This window comes from Rhea pennata, chromosome 10 (assembly GCF_028389875.1).
Source record: "Rhea pennata isolate bPtePen1 chromosome 10, bPtePen1.pri, whole genome shotgun sequence".
NCBI classification, from domain to species: Eukaryota; Metazoa; Chordata; class Aves; order Rheiformes; family Rheidae; genus Rhea; species Rhea pennata.
Window position 1 is genome coordinate 19,478,776 of NC_084672.1, and position 26,376 is coordinate 19,505,151.

A 26,376-nucleotide genomic window follows, 5' to 3' on the forward strand; every position below is an offset into this window, starting at 1 on the left:
AAACTAAAGTACTTTTGATAATCAGTATCAACTAAGTATTCTGAAAAAAAGCCACAGAATTTATCAGCTCAAAATTTAATGAACTGAAATTGCAGTTGACATATGTTTCCATTAAAACACTTTTTGGGGGGTGGGGTTGTTTTTTTTTTTTTGTTTTCTTGCTTTTTTTAAAAAAAATCTTTCTGAAATTATCTTCTAACCTCAAGAGGTAACACTGGCATTTAGCTTAGAGATCATAGGGACAGAGTCAGCCTTGCAAGTTAGATTTTTCATTTGGTTCTTCCATATGACCTCTCCTGCACTTCTGTTTATACTTTGCTAAGCAAAGTGCTGTTAAAGTAATAATGATACATGCAGTCTAGCTTTAAAACCACCATTAGCCACCAAGGAGAATGAAGAGACTAGAGAGGAGTTCAGTGTCTCCCAAAGAATGCATCAATATATGCAGCTTACCATTGTTTAGCATTTTTATGGAGAGATACACTTGGTCTGAATCTTCGGTATGGTGCATTGCGAACCATGTAATCTACAGACTCCAGAAGATCTATCATGCTGAGGTACTAAAGACATGAAAACAAGTTTCTCAGCAAAAGCTTGTATTTTGTTACATGCAGTGCTTAAAATATGCATACCTTAACCAGAGTCTTCAGTATGCATCAAAGTATATAGAAATGTAGGCCTATGCACTTCCATCGGTTATGGAAAAGCAAAATCAACTACAGCCACTGCTTTCAGAGAGCACCACCATATGAACCTCAGCTCCCTTGAGGGCCAAGAACAATTTTTATTTTCTGTTAGCCTGCTCACCACCAAGTATAAGACTTTCTCAAACCGATCTTATTTTCTTCCCTTGTCAATACTCCATTTGTCCAGTTAGAAACAACTTTTGCATTAGTTGGCACTATCAATACTGTTACAAACACAGCTTACACTTTAACATGAACAAGTATTTAAACAAACTAATCATAAATAATCAGAGTAACTCACAACACTGACTGCTGAGGAGTTACTGGCTATATCAGTGGACTTTGTTACCAAAGCCAATGTAGCTCGCTCATTCCCGCCTTTGTATCTTGGCACCTCTTCAGTTATAGTTTTACTATAACTATAGTTAGGGCTTACAGTTTTATCAGATAAAGCAGAGTAAGGGATACTCGTAAGAATTATTCCATTCTCTATGTGGAAAAAAAAATGGTACTTTAAGTACTGAATATAGGTCAGGAGACCTTACCCAGAGTGTCCACAGATTAGATAGGGTCTACCACAAGGACATGCCTGTTACACAGATGTGTTCACAGGGTTCCTGCTGCACAGTTTCAACAGTCTGCTCACATATAAACAGTAAACTCACAATGTTTTTAAGCAAATAAACAAAGAATCCTACAGTTTTTGTCACAAAACTCTAAAATAAGTGATAAGAGATACCATGCCAGCTTTACCTGTGGTTTAGTGAGTTCAATGGCAATTCTCTGTACTTCTACATTCCAATCAAGCTTAGGAGTTTTTAGTTCTACTTCTGCATATGGGTTGATAAAGAGTCTTGCAGAGGCTGATACTGGTCTAAAAACTTTAAGATTAGAATTTGAGATTAGTTCTATGTTTAAAGAATGAGAAGTCATTTAAAAGTACTTTCTTCTGCCACTTAACAGAAGTCTAAAGAGATCAACTATATCAACCACTTAACAGGTGTAATGTGCATGCTTAAGACTCACAAATTTATCATGCAACTGCTACTAACAGTGAAGTCAGTGCAGTAGTAATCAAAAGGCATACAAGCTCTAAGCTGTTACAGTATGTTAAGATGTTTATCAAATAAAGTTAGTTAGGTTATGCCTATGCAATCAGGTCAGTCTACTGCACACTAACATGCTCACAACAGCTGTATATTCATTCATTCCTAGCTTACTTACTATACTGGTAGTCTTGAGGCTGGTTACTGCTACATGGAATTCCGTTTTTCAGCTGATCCTGCAAAGGAAAACAATACTGACTAGCAATTGCTTAAGAGAGCATTACTTGTGGATGGTTCTCTAACCTTTGACAAGACCAGCTCAAATTTACATGTACTCTGCAGGTTTACTTGTTTGCCTAATGGGAAATCTAATGAGGCACAAGTACTTTAAACAGTTTTATTATTGCCTTTCTCCAGATTAAGAGAGCTAAGTTTCTCATACCAAGAGAAGGGCTTAGTGCAGTCTTCAACTTCCCTCAAAATCTTGCAGATTTAGAAACATATAGCTTGTGAACATTTACATGTGAAATGTAACAGATAAATGATTTTAAGTTCTTCGAAGGTTCCCTACAGTGTATATTCACTTTCTACCTTTCCTATTGTTTAGTATATGGTTATGACACTTGAATCTTCTGCTATTTTGCAGCTAAGAGAGAAACTCAAGAGAGTCTTATTTAAAGACAAGGTCTGTCTTGCACTACAATTCTTCAGTAGTCTATTCAGAATACTATACTCAGAAGTATTTTATCTTGTTTCACAATTACAATAGCACAATCAGTAAAAGCAGAAGGCCTTTTAGAACTACGCATGTATTAGCTATTACACAGATACAGATCAAGTGCTTGTACCTGTTACGTTTTATAATAATATTCACCATGCCCAACAGACCATTACAGATCTTTTAAATTACATCCATATTTCATATTATGCTCTAATATATTTAAACACTGCAGCTCAGCCAATTGTTTAATCTAGTGCTGTTCACAATAATCCAATAATCCCTACAATTAGTGCAGCAAATACTGCAGTTAAATACGACCTTATTTACAGCTAGTTACCAGCAGGCCTCAGCAGCCCTCTAATCTGCTACAAACTGTGACAGTTTGGTTTCTAGGCTAAGCCCAATGTGGCAGAATTATAGTAGTTGAATTTCAACACTTACTTTAGGAAACTTCCCTCCTCCCCACATATACATACACATATATGTTGTGTGTGTGTGTGTGTGTGTGTGTGTGTGTGTGTACACAAAAAATTCAATGATAGGAAGTCTTGTTACTTAAAAATAGGAAGAAAATGTTTCCTGAACACACTTCTAAACTACCGTGAAAATGTAACTAGCAGTTGATCTGACACCACCTCTAAAACAAAATATTTATCTCCCACAAACATAGAGGACACTTTCCTTGCAGCACAGTTTGACATTTACTTAGATATTTTTTGTTTGGTTTGGTTTTTTTCTTAAATGAAGCACACTGGATTTTTTTTTGTCACTTAATTCATAGACAATCACTCTCTGTGGGCTGCAGTTCCTCTGCACAAATACTCTGATTTCTGAACAGGGGTTTATCTTAATCCTAGAGGTGCAGTCATATGAGACAGAACCTGAAAAATTTGCTATTGCAAGTAGCAGCAATTTCTTCCCCACTCTGAAGTCCACTCCCTGCTTTGTCATAGCACTGAACTTTTATGACTCCCCTCAATGGGGTGTCTGGCTAAGAAACAACAGCACATAGAAAGCAGCAGAAAAACAGGAGAAAGAAGATGGCAACTGGTTTGCCTCTTTAAGCATCTCAGCCATCTCATCTGCTGTAGCTTGTGTGCTTCAGTCTGCTCAGGGAAGTTCCACTGCTCATTTACTCTTCTCTAGAAACCTTGAATGTCTGCCTACTAAAAGTTCTCAGGTCTTCATCTGGCAGTCATTTGACTCGAATTACCCTAATATTATCAAAATAACCTCCATACCTCGATGCTTAGAGAAAAGAACCCACTTTTTCTTCTCTGCCTTTCCAAGGGAAGCCAAAGGGGGGGGGGGGGAAGGAGGGAGAGACAGACAGACAGACAGAAGACTACCCTCTTCTCTCACCAGGGAACAGAGCCACAGAAAAAGAGCCTACACTCAGCTGCAACAGGATTTTTATCAACAGGATAAAAATAAATTAGCAGTGGAAGACCAATTCTGAATAAACCCCAGTAATTCTTGTTTCTTAAAGTAGCACCTTCAAAGTCCCAGGAAATGCACAAAACTGACCAAATACATCTTAGTTCAAACATTTTATCTAAAACATATTTCATGAAAGAAATTACTATTCTTAAGACAAATACATACTGCTTCCTTTCAAATCCTGACTTACACCCAGGACACATTTTACATTCATATTGCTGAATGGAAAGACAAACAGATACTAATAGTTGTTTTGACCAGTAATAAGTATTTCGCAACTACAAATTTCAAGCTGCTCCTTTTCCCAGTGCCTTATTTAAAAAACAATCTTTTTTTAAAATAAAAGGTACATTTTCTCATGAAAATATTTGCATTTCACCTTACTTCCTGTCTACTGATCCATATTAATAAAAGGTAGCTTTCAATGAGATTATTAAATATGTAATAGTTAATCTCACAAACAGCCATATGCTCATGTTATTTAAACATGAGGACTGCTGTATGAAAGTGACAGATTGCTAAGGATTATACAGCTTATTATCACTACAAGCAGACCAATTAGCCAGTAGGGTAAATCTGACTTCTTGATAACACTGTTTAAAATCAAGACCTAAGTGCCCTGTTTAGGTGGGAGAACTACTTTTCCAAAAAACAGGCAATACTAAAAAGTACATAAAAATGTATACTAAAAAGTACATAAAAATGTTTATCTTGGTAGCACAGAGAAAGGCTCAGGTCTGAACAAGAGTGAGGTATTCAGGCTGAATTTTGTTCTTCCCTTGTGTTTCTTCAACTCTTCTCAGGTTTGTTCTGAGCTTATTCCTACTCTCCTCTCCCTTTAGGCACAGGGCCTTACTATTGCCAGATTCAGGTACAAAGGACACTCAAAAGACTAAGTAAAAATGACTTTTTTAAAAAACTGATGGAAGTTCTACATTGAACAGTCAAAAATGCACAACAATCAACTAATGGAGACATTGCTGATATGTAGGCTGATACCAGTACACAGACTAAAATTGCTAAGGGCTTCCAGAATCAGCAAAATTGGATTTGGGAAGCTGCTTTGACTTAATAGGTGATCACAACACTGGATACTGTCTGCTCCACTGGAATTGCTCTGCCCTCACTCAAAAAATTTACAAAGAAGAAACAACAGTTTTGGGAAATGGAAAACTCAGTTTTATAGCCACGAGGGCAAGATTCCCAACTTTTTCAGAAAGTATGCATTAAAATCCTGATTGATGATGGACTAGAAAATTTACACCACTCAAGTGCAACAAAAACACACTAACATCTTCACTTGCTGCTTTGCCTGCTTAGCTGACAGTAAATTGAACTATCCTCAAAATGAACTGAAGTCTATGCTGCCAAACAGTGGCATGTAAGCCCACAAAACAGACCACAGGCATGTTAAAGACTGATCACAAAGGACCTTTCTGACAGTGACAATGACATTTGAAGCAATAAGGCAATTTTTGCTGCTTTCAGTTCAAGAACTGTGTATTCTGCACAAGTCAGTTTGCATTTACATTTTACTTCACATTTAGACATAACAGAGAAAACGGCCTACCAACAAGCTAAGACGGTAAGAACTGACAGTATTACGATAACTAACTACCAACTTCAGGGTAAGTCTGAAGAGTCTACAGCTAGAATAACTTTACTATTATTTAAAAAATATGAATACCTTTGCTAAACTAAGGAGGCAGAAGCAAAAGTGCACTGAGGTGATTTAGCCCTTTAAACAACAAAATAAAAGATACTGTACGACTGGAAAGAAACAACATTTTGATACTATTTTCTACACACAAGCCCCAGTCCTGAGGCAATAAAAAAGCCCTATAATGTGAGTCAGAACAAAAACAAATGAAGAACTTGGGTTTCAAGTTTTACATAATAGACAAGATTCATAGAATATTAAGCTACTGGCTGATTTTTAACACATAGCAGCTTTGATTAAACCTTCCACACCAAGTCCATCAGGCTAATCACGTAAGTGTGTATTTTGTTTAGGAAAAATAAAGACACCCTTAAAAAACAAGTACAACAGAAGAAAAGGGCACAAGCAGCATTTGAAGCCTTCCATCCTTATAGGTTTAGAAGGTAAGGTATAAGGACACAGAGCACATGTATAACCCCTGTAAGCAGATGATAATGGCTCAATTTTTTGCAAAAATAGCACTCATTCTGGCATGCAGATATACAGACAGCATACACTGCACCTCTTCCACAGTAAAATGAAGAGATTCAAACAAACAGAACAGTGATCAGATGTTCACTATTCCAAGTGAAGTAAAGGAACTTTTCCATAACCCCTTCTGCAATTTACTTCCAGAACCTAAAATATCAGTAACATACTATCCAATAGCTTGCCAGAATAATGGTTTATCATTACTTAAAAAAAAAAAAAAAAGCTAACTCCTTTAACCAGGTTAATGAAGTAGAATCATAGATTCAGTAAGGTTGGAAGTTGGAAGGGACCTTTGGAGATCATCTAGTACAACCTCCTTGCTTAAACAGGGTCACTAGAGCGTGTTAGACAGGGTTGCATCCAGGCGGGCCTTGAAGATTTCCAGAGAAGGAGACTCCACAACCTCTCTGGGCAACCTGCTCCAGTGCTCCGTCACTCTCACAGGGAAGAAATTCCCCTTCACGTTCAGGTGGAACTTCCTGTGCTTCAGTTTCTGCCCGTTGCCTCTTGTCCTGTCACATGGGGAAACTGAAAAGAGCTTGTCTCCATACCCTTGACACCCTCCCTTCAGGGACTTGTACACATTGATCAGATCCCCCCTCAGTCTTCTCTTCCCCAGGCTGAAGAGGCCCAGCTCTCGCAGCCGTTCCTCACAGGGCAGGTGTTCCAGCCCTCTGATCATCTTTGTAGCCCTATGCTGGGCTCTCTCCAGTAGCTCCATGTCTCTCTTGTACTGGGGAGCCCAGAACTGGACGCAGTACTCGAGATGAGGCCTCCCCAGGGCTGAGCAGAGGGGCAGGATCACCTCCCTCGACCTGCTGGCAACACTCTTGCTACTGCACCCCAGGATTTCATGGGCCTACTTGGCCACAAGACACATCGCTGGCTCATGGTCAATCTGTCATCCACCAGCACTCCCAGGTCCTTCTCTGCAGAGCTGCTCTCCAGCAGCTCAGCCCCCAGCCTGTACTGGTGCCTACGGTTATTCCTCCCTAGGTGCAGGACCCCTTGCCCTTGTTGAACCTCAGGAGGTTCCTCTGCCCAGCTCTCCAGCCTGTCCAGGTCTCTCTGAATGGCAGCACAGCCCTCAGGTGTGTCAGCCACTCCTCCCAGCTTGGTAGCATCAGCAAACTTGCTGAGGAGGCACTCTGTCCCCTCATCCAGGGCACTGATGAAGAAGTTGAACAGGATGGGACCCAGTACTGAGCCCTGGGGGACGCCACTAGCCACAGGCCTCCAACTGGACTCCCCGCCACTGATGACGACCCTCTGAGCTCTGCCTTTCAGCCAGTTCTCAAGCCACCTCACTGTCCACTCGTCTAACCCACGCTTCCTGAGCTTATCTAGGAGGATGTTATGGGAGACAGTGTCAAGAGCCTTGCTGAAGTCAAGGCACACAACGCCCGCCTGCTCTCCCCTCATCTGCCCAGCCAGTCATTCCATCGTAGAAGGTTATCAGGTTGGTCAAGCAGGATTTCCCCTTGGTGAATCCGTGCTGGCTACTCCTCATCACCTTCTTTTCCTCCATATGTCTGGAGATGACATCCAGAATGAGCTGTTCCATCACCTTTCCAGGGATGGAGGTGAGGCTGACCGGCCTATAGTTGCCTGGGTTCTGCTTCTTGCCCTTTTTGAGGACTAGAGTGACACTGGCTTTCTTCCAGTCCTCAGGCACCTCTCCAGTTCTCCGTGACTTTTCAAAGATGATGGAGAGCGGCCTGGCAACAACATCTACCAGCTCCCTCAGGGTGGATCCCATCCAGGCCCATGGATTTGCGGATGTCAGGCTTGCCCAGAAGGTCTCTAATCCTATCCTCCTCAACCAAAGGAATGTCTTCCCTTCTCCAGACTTTTTCCCTTGCCTCCAGGCTCCAGGATTCTTGAGGCAGCCATTTGGCACAAAGTTCTTAACAGAAATGGTTCTTAACAGAACAGTTGTTAACAGAATTGGTGCTTTGGTAACTCAAAAGCCTTCAACCAACACAGAGAAAAAAGGCTGTGTGCTCTCAGACTCAATTCTCAGACTCTCTATAGCTGTCCTACTCAAAATTTCTAAGTTCCCTGTGCCAAAGTACCTCTTCCACCAAAGTAAGCATTATAAGGTCACATAGCAATGACATGAAAGCAAAACAAATACTTCACATACTTACAGTATTAAAAGTTCCAACACCCTACTACTCATCCAGCTAACAGCAACTCAAAACACAAATAAGTTAGAGAAACTAGACATAGCCTCCTGTAAGCCCATACACTTACATTTTATTCTGTTTTTCCCCTTTAACTATCCTTTAAAAATATCTGCCTCTTATTCTGTCCAGATTATACTTATGGCCCTTGTTCTGCTCCTCATCATTTGTACTGGAGTACCATCATCTATTCTCCAGTCTCAGCACCAGCCAAGTTAGCTTCGCAAAGTAGTTTCTAGCATCACAGCATGTCCTCTTTATCTGTATCTTTCATGTAGCATGCCCTATTTGTGTTCCACTCAAACTCATTTTAAGAGGTCTTCATTACTCAGCCCTAGATTATCTTTCACATTTAAAGCTATGACCCTTTTCTGCCAAGCACAGTATACTCATTCATCCATCTGTACAGCGTATTCTACTAAAGCTTTTCCCAAATTTTGCTAAAGCTACTTCCCATAACTGGGGTTGCTCCCTTAAAAGAACCACTACATTATCCTTTTCATAACTTTTTAAAGATTGACAGTGAGTATGTACTACCTATAAGCTTCAGTTTCTTAAAACAAAAACACCACAAATTCTCTCCCCCAAAAACACACATACCCTTCATTTTAATTTCTTGTTCTTCTATTCGTTTTTCTCCTTTACTCTGTTAATTTTAACCATGCAGCTAAGATATTTGGATAACAGTGATACAAGTTATTCTTCTGATACAGACCTAATATTTTGACTATTTATTAATTCTGTGCCCATTTACTATATCAATATTGCCATTTTTATTACAGTAGCTACATAACAATTCATATAGACTAGATCTTTAACATACAGTACCAGGTAAACAGTAAGAAGTCAGGATTAATTTAACAGAATTGATTTACAAACCCAATTTCTGAGAATTTTTAAACAGAAAGGAGTCAATAACATGGAGTTAACCAAAAAATATTAGCGATCAATGGAACAATGGATTAAGGTATGACCCTGGTATGAGAATATAGCTGACCAAAATAAGGGGTAGGGAAAAAAAAAGAAAAAAGTTACTATAGTGTATTTTGCAACACTACAAAAACCCTGGAATATACAACTGTCTAATGCATTTCCTTCTACATTACCAATATTTGTTCACGGGAGCCATGATAGCACATTTTGCTTTGTACATTCCAGTAAACACTGAGGCTGTCGAGGCACAAAAGCTGTGAAAAGAAGAAAGCATTCAGCAGATTCCATACTCAGTATTCAATCCATTCTACGAGATTAGATTTTCCCCTTTTTATATATATAGTTGGTCTGAGAAAGAAGCCAGGATTCTTAAACCCTTCTTACAATATTCCTATCATTTCTTAGATCTTCAAATACTTATTTTAGCAAGTGTGAATCCCAAATATGTTAGGCATGGAGACTGGAGTAGAAACTGGCAACAGTAATTTAGCACAATTATTTGAAATTGTAGTTACTATGCCAATTTAAGACTTGTTGCATAATGCATGTAATGAATGGATCAGTGTTTGAATCTATGGCAAATTTTCTAAACCATGGAGTTGAAAGTTACGCCTTGTATAAAAACAGTCATTTTGGTTCTACTTCTGTCTGGATATAAAGCAAATTTAAGAAAAGTAACAGGAGAATTAGCAAAACAAAGTGCTTTTTCCAATTTCTCTTTAGAACCTCGGATTATTTCTCCTGCCCCACTTCTACTACAGACTCCCAAGATCAGCTGTTCACTATACTCCTAAAGGAGTGAGGCAAAAACATGTTACCTTGTATATCATTTTTGCGGCTTCATTCAGAATAGAAGGTATCCAATTCTCATTTGTTGTCTAAAAGTTAAAAGTAATATAAGTCATTCTTTGTATCTTATTCAATACATTTGAGGTTTTGTTCTATGCTTTCAAGCACAAAAAGCATCATCATTTTGGTCCTACCAGACAACAGCAGAAGACAGTTTCTCTAGACTGCATACACATAACTCAACACTGAACTTTACCAGGTTTAATTTCCAACTCCTTATCACATCTATAAAATCCTTAACATCTAACAAAAACAAGGGTTAACTGAAATTATCTCCTCGGTTTCTCAAAAGCCTGGCCAAATACCACATTTCCATTGCTTTGAGCAATGTTTGTCATAATATACTTATTAGCCCTACTCTGTAAAGATAAATACTTTCATCTAATTTTAAAGATAATTTGGATCATAAGAACAGTTAGCCTTAAAAAGCCCCATCTTCCCCAGCAGTCTTCCCTTCTGCCTGTAAAAATATTAAATAACACTTACATGCATGAAAGATTGTCTAAGCTTCCAGCTGTATGCAAGCTTTCATTATCTCACATTAAACACAAACTTTCCTTTCGGCTACCCAGCCAAAGACAATTAAACAAAATATATAAGCACATGCACACATTCTCACACACACATTACCAGTAAGCTAAGTTCACCCAATGTCATTCCCAAAGAAAATGGACACTGTGGATCTGTGACCTATAAAAATAGAAAAACAAACAAACAAACAAAAAAAAACCACAGGTATTTATCTCTCATCTGCCCATACAACAAAGATGCATCATTTCGTTAAAATGAACTTGAACTCTGTTCTGAGGGTCTTCCTTCACTTACACTACTACTAGCTGGAGCATTCTTAGAACTCTCCAAGTTGGGTCAATATCCAAGATCGATGTGGTATAAAGGCTTAAATCCCAAAGTTCCCTTTCAACATCTAATAATCTTTTTATAGGGAAAAAAAATAGTCCCAAAATAGATTTGGGAAATAATCAACATCTAATCCTTCCCTTTCACAGGCAACTATCACATCACAAAATGCCTCATACTTTTTTCCTAAATGAAGTTGCAAATAGGATGGAATAGTATCAGTTTTGTTTATATATTCTCAATCATCAAATAAGTGTTTTTAACCATTTGCTTTCTGACTCATCTCTAACCCTTATCAGTTCCTGCCATTCTGCATCTCATCTAGCATACTGAAAAATTCTGTACTTAACTGCATGCACTAATGCATGAGAAACAGCCACTACTCACATTTAGTGAGACACATGCCATCAAACAGGGCAAAGAGAATATGTATCTCAAGTATCCAAAATATTTATGGTTTTCAGTTATACTTGAGGTATTTTACCTGAAGAGGTATAGAACAAACCAGAATTGATCTATTTCTAGGGACTACATAATAACCACAGCACTGGAGTACAATGTAAAACGAAGAAAAGATGTTCCAAATACTTACATCATCTTCATATCGAACATGAATGCCTGTGATTTTGACTTGCACATTTTTTATAACTTGAGTTGCAAGCTTTTCTAAAAAAGTATCTTTTTTCTCTTCCTTTGGTTTGTCTAAAATTTAAGAAGTCATCATTCAGTTGTATTGTCACATCTTGAGTCTAACCATACCAACAGGTATTCAAATATAAACTTAATGTTTACTCTAATGTAAATACTTGACACTTAATTGTTTACTTTTTACATTAGATAATGCATTTTTCTCTTTGTCAGTGTAACACTTAAAATTAGGAAGCTCAATGTCCTATCCATCTGTACCCCCATGAAACTTTCTTCTATTACAGAGCATATCACATGAATGTAACATTCCTGTCTATCCATAGTCTGAAGACATGATTTTAGCTGAGTGTGCACAACATGCTACCATAACGAAGTTTACGTCCAAGTTTCAGTAAAAATCATTTAGCTTACAACACAGCTTTCTGATTTTTTTTTTTTTTTTTTTTTTTTTTTTTTTTTTTTGGTAAACATACCTCACCCCACTCCTTACAAAGTAAAATGTTCTCCCTTAAGACTCCCTCAGCAATTAACTAGCAATTCCAATGAGGAAATAGGTAGGAAGGTGTAATTCAGCTCAAAAATATCCTTGAATAGCCAAGTGAAGACAATGTTTGCACAATAAAAGATCAGTCCATTATAGCCTTTTATAGCACACTGAGGATGTAAAAATGGTGATATATTATATATAGAAAATGAACAGTTACACTGTAAAATATTACATTTCTTCCATAGTGGATTCATACTGTGGCCAGTTAAGCTAAATCCACACAGAACCTTTCTAAGCCACATAGTGATAACTGAGCTTATTCTGAACAAGATGGGGCAGCAGAAGCAACAGACACACAGGAGCCACCCAAGACAAACATATGCATACCGGAAAAAACTAAGAATTTACTTAAGAATTTACATTCACTGTTTAACAATATAAATCTGAAAGTGTTATCTTGGACCAAGTGTATTAACATTTTAACTTAAATACAGGTGAGCTGTCTGTTCTCTAGCTCTCTCTACATGTTACCTCATGTTGTACAGTACCTACTTTACAAACTGGGTGTCACAGTGAAGTGCCACTGATAAGCTTGTGTATTTTTGTTGGAAATGCTACAGATGGCTCAAGCTGAAGACACATACATAGCTATCCAAGTACAGAGGGAAAAAGGACCACAGGTCCTTTAATTAACTTTTTAATTAACTGAATTTAGGGTTGCACTCACTTTTATTTCTCAGACTACAGTAGCTATTTATAACATTTTACATGTTTCTGATTCTCATGCAGAGTAACTAAGTATATAACTTAGTATTCTTTAAAAAAAATTATTTTTTAAGCTAAGAGAGGTTCAGAAATTTTCAATAAAAATAAAAACATTTTGCCACTGTATATGATATAGTAATTCTATTCAAGAAAGCATTTGACTTCAAGTAAAAAATTAGTCATGAAATCCAGGAAGAAACAAAAACTTTTATATGTCTCACACTTTTCCTCCCATTAATCATTCCTTCACAACTCTCAGCTGTTAACGTCCCTTGATATTAACAGAAAGCAATGCAACTCTGATAAACAAAAAAGGGCAGAGAAGCAGGTATTCAAGCTTCATGGCTTTCCAGTAATGCAAACAGGCAACTCATTAACATTTTTCTAACTAAATGCAGCTATCAGCAGCAATAAAAGCCTGACAATTCACAAAACTGATCCATTTTTTACTCTGTTTATGAGCCTACACTGCAGCTTCACCCAAGTTCAGATAGGTAGCAATAAAATTACATGAGATATGGCAATCTGTTCAAGAGCCACACTCCCAGTGACACTAATGATGAAAAGTTGTGCTTTGATAGTGATGGACTATGATTATCTTCTTGGGGAGACATCAACTTCACTGCTGTCAGAATATCAGTCATAACACAATGTTAGCTACTTAGAACAGAAGCTAAGATGACAGTTGAAATGATACTTTACTGCTATATCATCAGTATATTAACAGAATTATTTTATATGGTTTTTACTGTAATATTATGAAAACTGAACTAATAGACATTCTCTCTCTCTCACATGCAGTTTTTCCAACAGTCAAGTTCACGTTCATTTGATTCAGAGAACAGGGGAATCTCAAAAAGCTCTCTCTAGTTTATGTCCTCATTTCCAAAAACAAGGCAAAGCATCAGTGGCTGTATAGCCAAAACTAGGAGAAACTAATCCAAACAAATCAAACAAGTCAAGCATTTTTTTTTCTTTGAAAGTATGCACACACAAAAATAAATAAAAAAATGCATCCACATGTTTTACCTACCTTTTGAATGATCATGACCTCTAAAGGGTTTCTTAAAATGCTTTTTATACTTTTTACGCTTACGTCCTTTTTCAGTGCAAGCAATTTTACGAGAAAAATAAAGTTCAAGTTAGTAAAGCACAAATACAGGAAAGCATAGGGAAGAAAAAGAAACAAAGAAGTTCAGTTTGTGTTAAAGCAGAATGCCTTTGTTGAGCTCTCATTAAAAGCTTTTAAAGATTTCAGAGGTGATAAGGAAGCAGCCAGCTACACTTTACAACACAGAATCTTGTTTTTTTAAAGTTTATATGCAAATTCACTTTCCTGGAAGCAACTGAAATCTTGGTTATTTCTACATTGTTTAAGTTTAAAGTTCCATTAAACTAAGTAGCCAGTAAAAACTTCACATTACACACCCAAGTATCGACTAGATCAATGGTCCTGCCAATTGTAAGGTCAAGACGATAATTTTGACATATTCCTTATGTAACTTCTGAAGAGTTTGAAGAACTACAAATAATCATCAGGTTTCTCAGTAAATATACCTACATAGGACTTTTTCATGAATTCATTACATTAATGCACTTTTGGATCAATTAAGTATGAGATGAACAGAAAACAGAACTGAAGAACAATTATTTTGATAGGTGTAGCAAAATTCTAGAGGTGAAGAACTGCTTATTAGAACCCTGGTGAACAACTTTGAAATCCAATAATACATGTTTGTCTTTAATTTAATGACCTCAGGCAGAGGCATAGTTGGCATACCTGAACAGCTAATAATGCATACACATCATGAGGCAAAACCACCAGAAAAACAACTTCTACCATACAGTGGCATAACTTTCAAATTAAGATATTCAAGATGTACACAGAAACCTTAAGAGCTTCTCAATGACTCTCACACTAATCAACAGCAGGGTATGAACGTGATCTGAAAGAATGATGGTTATAAATGTGCAAAATGCATGCAGAAATGATGATTCTTTAAAAAGCTTTTATGAAATTAAATTCTAATATTTACACACACATTATGATCAAAGCAGTCACAAACTGTTTCATGCATTAAGCTAGTGCTCCCATTTTTCCACATTCCTAAAGAAAGCTAGCTTGGTCAGCTATATTGTTTCTTCCCCCTCTCTGCCCACACAGAGGAAGAGGAAGTTAGCAATAGGGCAGCCTGTGCTCAACATTTTATACTTCTAGCAGAAGGGTGTGTACTGCCATAGCAAGAAGCAAGTACAACAGCCTGTTTAACTAGGGCAAGGCCTTTATTTTGAGTTACTTGCATGCTTGTTCAAATAAAGGAGAAAGTGCATCCCAAGGTTTTAACCTGCCTTGCACTTAGACAGCGGTCATCCTACCACTGAACCAGGAACAAAAAGAAAAAACTGCCCCAAAATACAAACGTTTTCTTTTAAACAGTTCACTTTAAATATCAGCTACAGAGCATTCCTTGTAATTTTAAAAGGACAGTTTCCTTCAGTCATTAAAGAATTTGTAGATCTCATGCATTCAGTCACATGCAAGACAAAAACAAGACATGATTTTCCTATATATCACTTGCATTCACAACTATGGAGACACAAAACATAGCTCAAGCCCCATTTTAAACTCATTCTGAACTTGCACTCAGATAAAAGCCTACTAAAGAATTTTGGCTAGAAATAGTCTTCTACTGAACTCGAGAAAAAAAAAAAGAGTACAGCAGGTATAACATAATAGCAGCTCTGCTGAACTTCACTGGAGACAGTTTCCTTGCTTACTTACTGAGAGCAATCCAAATCAGTAAGAACACGGAAACACATGCTAGATGTTTTCAGTCTTCTATGTCTCATTTTGCCTATTCAAAGTTGCAAGACAGCCTGAACTTGAAATGTCTTAAGTCCAGAAACTTTAACGGTAATTATCCTCCTTTAGTACACTTAATGTACTAAAAAAAAAAAAAAAAATTACCAGCATTCTATGATATTCTTGAACTCAACATGGCTGATGGAGATCTTTCTTGTACTGTCTTTCTGAATAGCCACTCAATTAAGACCACACCAGTCACTGTACATTTCCTCTTGAATTCACAATTATTAAAATCTTATTTCTAGAACCACCAATATGCGGATGCTTACCAAAAAGTCTTGCTGCTTCATTTCTACATATGGCCATTTGGATGTTGGTTTCTTTCATTTGTTAAACTTAAGTAGTAATTAACCATGCATACCCACCAGGTTTGATGTCCTTGTAAATCAGTTTCTCCAACCCATACAAGGAATCTTGTGAATGAATGCCTTAGTCCGCACGGCAGCAAATGATTAAAAAAATGCATTTTTTAAAATGAAGAAATAAACTCCTGATTTAGTGTCAAGTTCATAAAATTCATGTGCTAATTTAGTATTTCCACTATAATATCTGTCTACATATGTCAAATCATGCAATTTTCATTTTACTTCTAACTGGCAAGTGTTGCAAGCTTTGGTCTCCTAAGTTTTGATAATGATAGACTTCAGTAGCTTAGAAAAAAGGAAGTAATGTTTTGCCAGCTTATGTCAGCAGATCTTGTTCTCACTTTTCATCACATAGTAATGTCACTCTTTGGTTAGTACAAATTCGTTCAAAATTTGAGTAGCATGTCTTCAAAAAAATCCCCAGAACCTTCTGCGTTAAGAGATTCTTAAATAAATTTAAGTACTGAATCGGGCTTCTATACACACTAAGGTATGCTGAGTATTAGCCACAAAAGCAAATAGAGCTAAAAATGGACCTTGATAATTTCATATTCAGTATATTTCTTAAACTATCACCAGATATATTGTGCTCCTGAAGGTTAACAAAAAGGATTCCTTATGAATTCAAGCTGCAGTAGAGCAACTTTGGCCCTAAGACTTTTGCACCTAGCAAGGGCAACAGATCTGCTCATGCAGGAACTGTACAACTCCTCCTGAGTACAATATTCAAGCACAAGACCAGAAACATGCAAGAAACAAAGCCACTGTACCACTGAAATGTGAGGCCACACATGACTGAGAGGATAACTACAGTTTAAAGTAACCCAAGTTGAGTGATCCCTTGCCTTTTTCTCCTCGATGCTGCAAGTTTAACACCGCATCTCCTCCAAACATGACTCAATTTAATTCTAGTTCTTTGAATGGGGAATCAAGCTACTGAGGTACTATTTTTAGTATTTTTAGATAAATAATTTCTTCAAAAGCATTAAAAATGCAGATTATGCTAAAAATGCTCCACTTAAAAAGACTTCCATTTCTCTAAAACACAGTATGACATTATTAAAGAATCGTATTAAAACTCTACAGTAAGATAATGTCCCATGCAATGCAATTTCTATCATCAGTTCTAACTCCTCAGAGCTTTATATACATTTACATATATATATACGCACACACACACACACACACAAAAAAAATCAATCGAATTCACACTTCCAATGGAAGTTAAATGGACGAATGAATAGTAAATAAGTAACTTTTTGTTTCAAGTTTCAGAGGAAAAAAAAAGACTTTTTGAAGAATATTAGTAAGATTAGCTAGATACTTGAAAAGCATAAGATTTAGGAAGCCAGACACAAAATAGGGTTTTGTTTTCATATCATAGCCTAAGTTCTCAAATTTTGATGGAGGTTTACATTATTAACTTAGTACCTTTTTCTGCTGCTTTCTGCAAGGCTTCCTCAATTCTTGCAAGTTCCTTTTGTTTATTATCTTGCAAGTATTTTTCTTCCTTCTCTGCATCATATTTAATGCCTGTAAGCCAAGTTGGGGCAGTTTTAATTCTACAGTTGAAGCACTGTTGCTCAAATTAAGTAAATACATAATCAAGTAGCACATACCATATTCAACATTATCTCAAACAAGACAAACTCATTTGGCAACATAAAGGCTATTCTTGGTCTAACTGCTCAAACCTACATCACACCTCTGGAATTCATACTCCTATGTAGTAAGCTACACAAGGATTATACCAATGTTTAAGTGTTATATCCCAAGAGACGCAGAAATCACGATGAAGAACTTTGCTATATCCTTACAAAAGCAGAAATTCAGACTCCTTTAAGTGTGCACTTTGCAGTATAACCCAAGTTGTAAGTTCTACTATATATATATATATATATATATATATGTATGTATGTATACACACATTTAATGCTCTAGAAACCTGAAAGTTTACTTAGTATACCAGAGCTTCTGATTTCATAGAAAATGAATCAAATTCTCTGATCCTCTTTCCTCTCCCTAACAGCCTGTTCTAATGGAATTACTACTTAAGTGTTAAAAGTTAGAAACAGATGGACTACTTCAAAAAATCTAGCTCATGCCAGAGAAAAGGGTTCAGGTTAAGCATCCTTCAGAGGAAACCTCTCTTCAATTGAACTTAAAATGGATACACCCAAGGATTTCCATGAAAGCAACAGGTGCCATTTCCTCCCACCCTTCTTGCACTCACTTGTCAGCGTTTGCCTAAAAACCTCCTTGAGTGAACAGAATGTATAAATGGTTGCCTTTGTGAACTACCTCCTATTACATAATATATTATATATTCAATTACATAGTACCCTTCAATATTTTTCTCTCTTCCATTATTTGATTTCAATGTTTTCTTGAATGGTTTACGTACTTGCTCCAGGAACTATTAGAAGATATAAGCCTTCTAGAGTTGCAACAACTGCCTCACCATACAGATTCTTCCAAGGAATCTTCAGAGTAAGTTTATCTAGATAAACAAAACATAGTTACTTCAAGGCAGAAATCTATGCTGTGTTCAGGCTGAACAATACCTCAGTTACCGAAGACCATTAGCCCTCTTTCTGGAAGTCCTACACACCACAGAAGGTAAGGTGGGACCTCTGTGGGCCTAGGCAATTCGTATAGATCTTGAAGTGAAAAAAAAAAACTACATAGAAAATAAGCCATTGATTTAAGCAAGAAGATGCAGTGAGTCACAAGACTTCAGATCAAAAGTTAAGATCATGACTGAGTTTAATTTACTGGGATGAACACAATTTTGTAGAGACATAGAAAAATAGATCTGATGCACTCCTCTCCCACAATTGTTTAACTTGAAAAAGCAATGCTGAGTATGACCAAAAGGCATTTTGACAATGTAAGTCTGAGAATTCTTTAAATTCTGGCCTATATGCCAACTTTTCACAAATCTTACTTAAATTCTTCATATTGATCATGTAACTTAAAAGCCACACATATTTTGCTTGTACTAAACAGCTCCCTTAATCATTCATTTATCTGGAAATAACCTCTCAGACACGTTTTTCATATCCAGCCTGTACAGTTACTCCAAAAGGATCAACCAAACAATATCCTATAATTTAATCAGAGCAGTTAGACAGCTACACTAGTCTCAACAGCAAGTAAAATTACAGAGATCACCTGTCTAAGAAAGCTTAATAAAGAAATTCAAGAACAAGATTGATCTTAAGATCTGCTCTAAAATTTCCATTTTAAGATTTCTGGTGAAACAGTAACTTACCTATCTGACCAACTTTTACTTTAAAAGGCACATCGAGTTCACTCTGTTAAAAAAACAAAAGAAAAAAAAAGTATTAAACAGATCCATATATTTTAGAGATAATAAATTTTGCTGTATAAACCAGATTATCTTTACTCATGTTAAAACTACTCTCCAAGAACTAAACTTCCAGAACAAAAGCCGTTCTCCATGTGACAGAGTTCTAATTATTTAGTAATACTCTCATGAACTTAGAGATCCATAAATATGATACAGTTTGTAAAAAGGATAAAAATGAAGCAGTTAAACATTTTCAGCAAGACTCTCCTGCAAGCATAATAATGCCTTGCTCCAAAAGTTACTAAAAAATAAAATTTTATCTACATGTGATAATTTAACTCTGCATTTTTGTTAATTTGCCATATAGGTCTTTTGTTTATGATAATCAGTATTGTACCTAATTTTTCCAAATATACATTAAAAGCCTCACTAAAAACGTTATGAGGTCCTAGGCAAAATGCCTGCCAAACATCAATACGATAGGCTTAAAGACAGGATGAACAAGCGAATAGTGAGCAATTACCATCAGTTAAACCTGACCAATGATCTCATCTATATAGCCTACGTCAAAAACCAGGAAGAGAATCACCGGTTAAGAAAAGCCCACCCAAAAACAAAAGGAAAGATTTAAAATGCAATGAAAACATCGTGATTTAACTAATATTACAGCAAATTTCCAGCTGGTACTTCCCCCAGCTGCTGCCTGTTTCCTTTCCCTTCTTAAAGAAAGTATTTTCCAAAACTCTCTTCCACTTTGACTTCACTTCAGGCCTTTGATTTGTGGTTAAATTATTTAGAAAGAATGCCAATCTCAAAAATTATAAGCGGCAAACCTGTTTTCTCAAATGAGATAGATATTAACTCCTTCTCTCCCTGCATATTAGAAAAGAGCCTTGAGCCATCCATTGCAATTCAAATATAGTTAACTGGGCTGCCCCAAAAAACAGATTAACACATCTCCAATTTACATATCAGTCAAATTTCCACTGCTTTTAAGAAGTGTCCTGAACTGCAATGAAGATGTAACATCAGATAGCTTAAAAAATATATATATATTCCCCCTCTTTCTTTTAATTAAGCAACAAAGCTAGTGACAATGCTTTTGTGACTTATTCTTCATCTACTGACTCAAAGCAACTATTGAAAAACAAGAGCTATGGTATGTTTTAACCCTTTTCTGGTTATAACTACATATTCCTAGAGACTTATCCAGGTGTTTCAAATCCCTCTTGGTGACATGGTGACAATCACTCTTCAATATCTTCCAAGCATATCTTGCTATTTCATCTTGCAGGGGCTGTATGTTAAAAGTCTGCTCAATTGGCTTAACTGGAAGCTTTCCTGACAGTTTTTATTTTTCATTAAAATGTATCAGGAGAGAGAAAGTAAATTTTTTTTAAAATACTTTAATCTGCACACTTTGTTTTTAGCAGTAGAAACAAGCATAGAAAGAGAGTAAGCAAATTATGAGAACAAAAATCTCTGCTATCAATAGAGCAAGGAGAGGTGATGTAGAAGTAGTTATCATCCAGCAAATCTAACCCATTTGACACTGTATTTGTGGCCCACAGTCGAACAAATTCTGAGGGAGCTTAGCTTAGTTTTGGCCTGCTAAGAGGGCAGGACCACGATTTTGACCTTGAAAAAAATCTGAGTTTTCAGAAGATCACCTTTGAAGATTAAAAAAAAAATATATATGACATACTGGAGAGAAGTTCACAAGTAAAGATACTCAGAGTTCAGCGTTCTTGTAACAATAGAAGTCTGAGAAACTTGCAACAGGTTGCTCAGGAACGTGGGTCTTCTTCATCAGGCATTTTTCCTTATGCTTAAAGGATATAATAAAGCTGAAGAAATCCATGGGCAAGATTTTATTGCTATTACTACTACAGGTGTTTGACATCATAAAAAAAAGGAGATTAGTGTCAACTGCCATGTTACACTTCTGTTTATTTTTATGGCTGAAGTCATGCAAAACAAAGCAACATCCTCAAAGGATAAAAGAAACGTGTATTTCACTTCAGCACTCTTGTGTCAGCAAATACTCTAATATATTTTGAGAGAAAACTTGGAATATATTTACACAAGCTTTTGCTTTGAAACCCACTAGACAAGTATAAAGCCATTGAAAACTCCCCTTATTTACAGTTCTTGAAATTATCTTAGGTCTCTTTCAGCTCTGGTCAGTCACATAAGTCAGTACTTGAAACAAGTGAAGTCAGAATTAGTAGAACCACAATCAACTCTGCTATTACAATAAGAAGCAAAGACAGATGGATGAAGTAGGTAACACTTTTCCTCTTCTATCCTTTTTTAACTACCAGAGTACAAAGACATTTTTACTGAGAGCTGTGAAATAGACTTAAGCAGAACAAAGATATCGCTAATAGGTGAAATAGGCAGGTAAAATATGAAACCAGAACAATGAAGAAAATTATTAGGTCAAGCAAAAATCCAACATATTTTCTTTTCACAGAAAAGTACAAATTCACTTTAGTGAAAGTAGAAGCATACTAAAGACTGCAGTAAGATTGTCTTAACAGTACAGCCATTCATTTATGCCATTAAAGAATATAAAAATTAACAAACACTTTTTCGGATAAGAATTTGGGTACTTAATGCAAGCTGTTTCTTGTCCTTCCCCCATTCCATCACTCCTATTTCAAAAGGAGCAGAATGGAGCATTTGAATGACCATAGTCAAGTTCAGAGAGAACATATCTTACAAATGTCTGCTTTGCCAGTTTTAAAGAAACATCAACTTATGTAGGAAGTCATAAACATAAGCCTTAACCAACCTAGAAGGATGAACCTTTTCTTCCTTAATGCCCACATCAGCACCTGAACAAAGCAGTCCTTCAAAAGCTGTTATATCAATCAGTTTGTAGGAGGCAGGCCTCAAAAACCCATTTACTCCAACAAAGTTGAAAAGAAGAACATGTAGGGCTATGCCCTACATTTTACAGGAAGACTAACATGGTAACAGAAAAATATTAAAATAACTTATTTAAAGTTTTATTATTTCAAGCCTCAAATACTAGGACAGACTACACATATGTGTGCATACGGAAGTAACACAACAGAAAATTTATTTCAAAAGTGTATGTGTAATTTAAGTCACATTTTTAATGCAGAAGCACACTTAGAATTTAATTCAGAGCTTTTCTTTCCTTCCTCTATTGCAATATCCTGAGCAAAATCAGAGGCGGTTAATCAAGAATTTACTTTCAAGAACTAGTAAAGAAGGTATACCGTGTAACACAGAATTTCAGTAAGTAGCGTTTTATGACTTACGTCCTCAGATCAAAAAAAAAAAATTTTCAAAAATCTGAAATACTTACTAACGCATTCTCCTTTATCTGTAAATTGTCCAGTGCCACATTACCTATGTGGAAGAAAAACAGAAGTACAGAATAAGTGATTTAAACTATTGTATTATGTTGGAGCAAGGAACTCATCTACAATACTCCCAAGAACACAGGGTAAAACCTAAAATCAAATCTCCAGCTACTAGATAGCACAAAATCCTTAAGATTAACACAATAAATGGTTAATTTATGAGTCATTAACACTCATTATTCAAGCAAAATTTAACAGTGGTAGAGATTACAGAAATATCACTAACTTATATTTCTGCCTGTTTCTACACCATTCAGTGTGTCTAATAATACTTTCTTATTATCATTCTCATTATTCACTTTGTGTTAGGAATAAAAACCACAGGTTTTTCAAGGCAGTGCAGACTAGGAAGGTGCTATCTCTTATTTTCGTTGATTTTACATAGCAGGAAGAACAGCATGAATCATAAAACCACAAAAATGTAAGGCATTTGCGTAACTGTTTTCATAAATGCATTAACTTTTCCTGAAACGGGCAATATAACAAGATTTCCAAAGGGAACATAATCATCGAGAATTACCTGTGATGAGGAAGGCGCATCAAATATACTTCTTGGTGCTTTAATACCAGATTCCTTAGTGCTATGTTCTGCTTATAATACTGGAATGTTCTGCTTATAATACTGGAATTTTTAATAACTTGTAAGTGTTAGAAACATTAATCTTGACTACCATGGCAACAGCAAAATTAGATAAGAAAAATCTCATCGCTTATGTATCTAAGTCAGCTGAAATAGCCTTCTCTAGTCAGCGATTAAACTACTCACCTGTCTAAAGAGTAACAAACTTGAATGTTCAATACATTGGCTGGGAATAGCATGGCACACTACCCCCGTAGAGCTTAATACACACGATCTACAGGAAGTTACCCACATTCCCCCTCCCCGCCTCATTTTGAGGAAGAAGGAGCAAAACCCAGGTCGTGCCCAGCGCCGCGCCGCAGCTGCCGGGCACTGGCTCCCCCTCAGGCAGCCCCCCGCCTCGAGGCGGCGCAACGGCCACAACGGCCGCAGCCCCGCGCACCGCCCGCCCCTCACGGGGGGCGCGGCCCGCCCCTCAGGGTGGGGGGAGGGGAGGCGGCACAGCCCCGCGGACCGACCGCCCCTCACGGGGGCCGCAGCCAACGAGCCCCGCAGCCCGCCGCGGCGCGGGGAGCGCCCACCCGCTGCCTCGCCTCGCCTCCCCCCCTCTCTGCCCGCCCGGCCCCCGGCGCAGGGCGCGGGCAGGCGGAAGGGGCTCCTTACCCCCCCATATGCCCAGCTTGAGCTGGGACTTGTTCAGGTTCTCCACATAGTCGCCCAGGAAGCGGTTTAGCAGATCCGCCACCACCGACTCCAGCACCATGACGGAGGCGAGGAGCGGCCGCGGGCAGCGAAGCCAGGCGCGCGGGGGCGGCGGGGCGCCCGAGAAGCCGGCGGCGGTCAGGTGACGAGGGCGGGGCGCGCGCCCGTCCCGCGGGGGCCGCGCCGCGGCCGCGCAGCCCCGCCCTCGCTGCGCGCCGCGCCGGTGCGACCGTTGGCCGAGTGGCGCGACCGTTGGCCGAGTGGCGCGGGGGCGCCATCTTGTTCCGGTCGGGGTTATGATCACCTTAATCATAATCACCAAAACAGTCGCCAGTCTGAACAAAACCGAAGAAACCTTGTCTTTTACCAGAACCTGAATCTCTGCTTCTCTCCAACCCCTTGGAAAACCCCTTGTGTTCATTTTTATCTGAAGGCTCATAGGACACATGTGGAAGGCCACATGACCTGATGCCAGTTGGGTTATGCCTGTCAAAAGCAGTGGTTGTGTTGGAGATAAAGCCTAAGGGCTTGTAAATACAACTTTGAAGCCTTAAACAGGTAGTGTCCTCTTTCATGTTCACCTATTTATTTAGAATGTGTATGTATTCTTAGTGCCCCCTTTGGAATAAACATCTATTAGCTTCTTTAGTTGGAACTAATCTGAAAAAGGTTAGATCTTACAGCTCATATGAAAACTATAATGTCTATTAATGCAGCTATTCAAGTAACGTGAAAACTCAGGAAGGGGATACGAGAAGAAATAATTTTTAGGGAGTTAATAGCATGACAGAAAATAGATGAGAGCGTGCTGCTCTGTGTGATGAATCTGAGGGTATGGATGCTGACGCTGGAGTGGGTTTCAAATTTCAAAGGGGCTGTTTGCATAAAGTCATTTTGAAATCATGAGAGCTCTTTAATTCATGAAAGAACAGTGCTTTAAAGCTCAAAATAATACCTTCAGTCCAAAATTGTGTCCAAAAAAAAAGGAACTTAGCAATAGGATTCAGGCCTCCAAAACACATAAAAATCAAGGCCACATGAGCACAGTCTGCAGACTGTTAACAGAGCTTAGTGCCAGATGTTATGAAACCACAGATAATCAATGAAAAGATTTCGGTAAACATAATAAGGAAAGGTCTGTTAGTGGCTGTCTCCCCTCTAGTTGTGTTGCAACCTCTGTTTCGTACTGGTGAGCTCCCTCTTACTGTAACTGAGGCAAATCCAAAGAACTCTGGTTCAGTGTCCCATGACTTTTATTTGTGCAGTAGACATGTACCTGAGACCACCCTCATCCACATGCTGATCCCTCAAACACATTTTCAATTTGTTAAATGTGTAATAAAGCATAAACAGTCCAATTCAGAACACCCAAGCAACACAAGACTCCTTTTTTAGCATCTTATTTCATGTTCTAATAGAGAAATGCCACGTCTGTACCACATTAGTCTAAATATCAATGTCTACCTTGTCTGCAAGGGTTTTTCAGCATCAAAGCTTTAATGCATAAAACAAGCCTTTATTACCACTAAGGGCATGGCTGATAAATGTGATGGTCTAGTTGCAGTTTTTATCGGGGAAGTCTTTTTGCTGAATGCTGGAGAAGCATGTGAATGCTGGGAAGGATCATTAGTGGAAAGCATCTGCTTCCCCTGCCCTTCCATGGGCATCCACTACCGATTACTGTAAAGGATCAGTTGGAGCTGGAAGCCTCTTCTCCCTCTCAGTCTGTGGAAGTTCTTGAAGATGCACTGTCAGATTGCTTTACTTGTAGTCACCATACTACACACATTGCATACTAGCTTTTTTGCAAGCCTGGTCTAAGCCCAAATGTGGATAAATTGGTTTTATGTGGCGTTATTAGGGCCATTTTTGTTCCTTCTGAGAAGGAGTCCAGAGGTGATTGAAGGGACCAAAAATCTGCTCCCGAGCCTACAAGCTGAATACATTGTGATATCTGACACATCGACTATGATGGAATCTTCATTGGTGGATAGTATTAAAATAATTTAAAACTATCAGAAAATGAGGCATGCTTCAAAGGATTTTAAATAGAGCTATTAAAAAAAAACAGCGTCAACTGAAACCTCTCTAACAGCTCATTAGGTTAGGGAGGGATGGGGTACACAAGGAGCTGCAAGTATGAGATACCAACCCAGACAACATCAGTGTGACTACAGAATTCAGTGTACCACTGTGTCATGCCAGTTGGTTACTGGAAAATGTCTTAGTTGTTGGTGATTATTGCCAACTGAGTGGTCTTTTTGTCCCAGTAAATGGGAACGGTGTAATAGGAAGAGACTGGTCATTATAAAGAGCTATCTTTCAAGTCAGTACCAGGGAGC

The 26,376-nt window shown here is 37.9% G+C and overlaps 1 protein-coding gene across 1 annotated transcript in view; it reads right to left on the bottom strand.

The window, feature by feature from the left end:
* VPS13C (vacuolar protein sorting 13 homolog C) overlaps nt 1-24,157 on the bottom strand; it is a 99,633-nt gene extending 75,476 nt beyond the window's left edge. Inside the window, exons 1-12 of the mRNA XM_062583297.1 lie at nt 23,996-24,157; nt 22,695-22,738; nt 19,316-19,358; nt 18,446-18,541; nt 17,473-17,574; nt 11,503-11,612; nt 10,683-10,742; nt 10,022-10,081; nt 9,377-9,457; nt 1,911-1,968; nt 1,440-1,567; nt 454-560 (exon numbers count right to left, since the gene is read on the bottom strand). Of these exons, the coding sequence (XP_062439281.1) occupies nt 454-560; nt 1,440-1,567; nt 1,911-1,968; nt 9,377-9,457; nt 10,022-10,081; nt 10,683-10,742; nt 11,503-11,612; nt 17,473-17,574; nt 18,446-18,541; nt 19,316-19,358; nt 22,695-22,738; nt 23,996-24,095 (989 nt within the window). The 5' untranslated portion in view covers nt 24,096-24,157. The remainder of the gene's footprint in view (nt 1-453; nt 561-1,439; nt 1,568-1,910; nt 1,969-9,376; nt 9,458-10,021; nt 10,082-10,682; nt 10,743-11,502; nt 11,613-17,472; nt 17,575-18,445; nt 18,542-19,315; nt 19,359-22,694; nt 22,739-23,995) is intronic.
* Nucleotides 24,158-26,376: the final 2,219 nt, after the last annotated feature.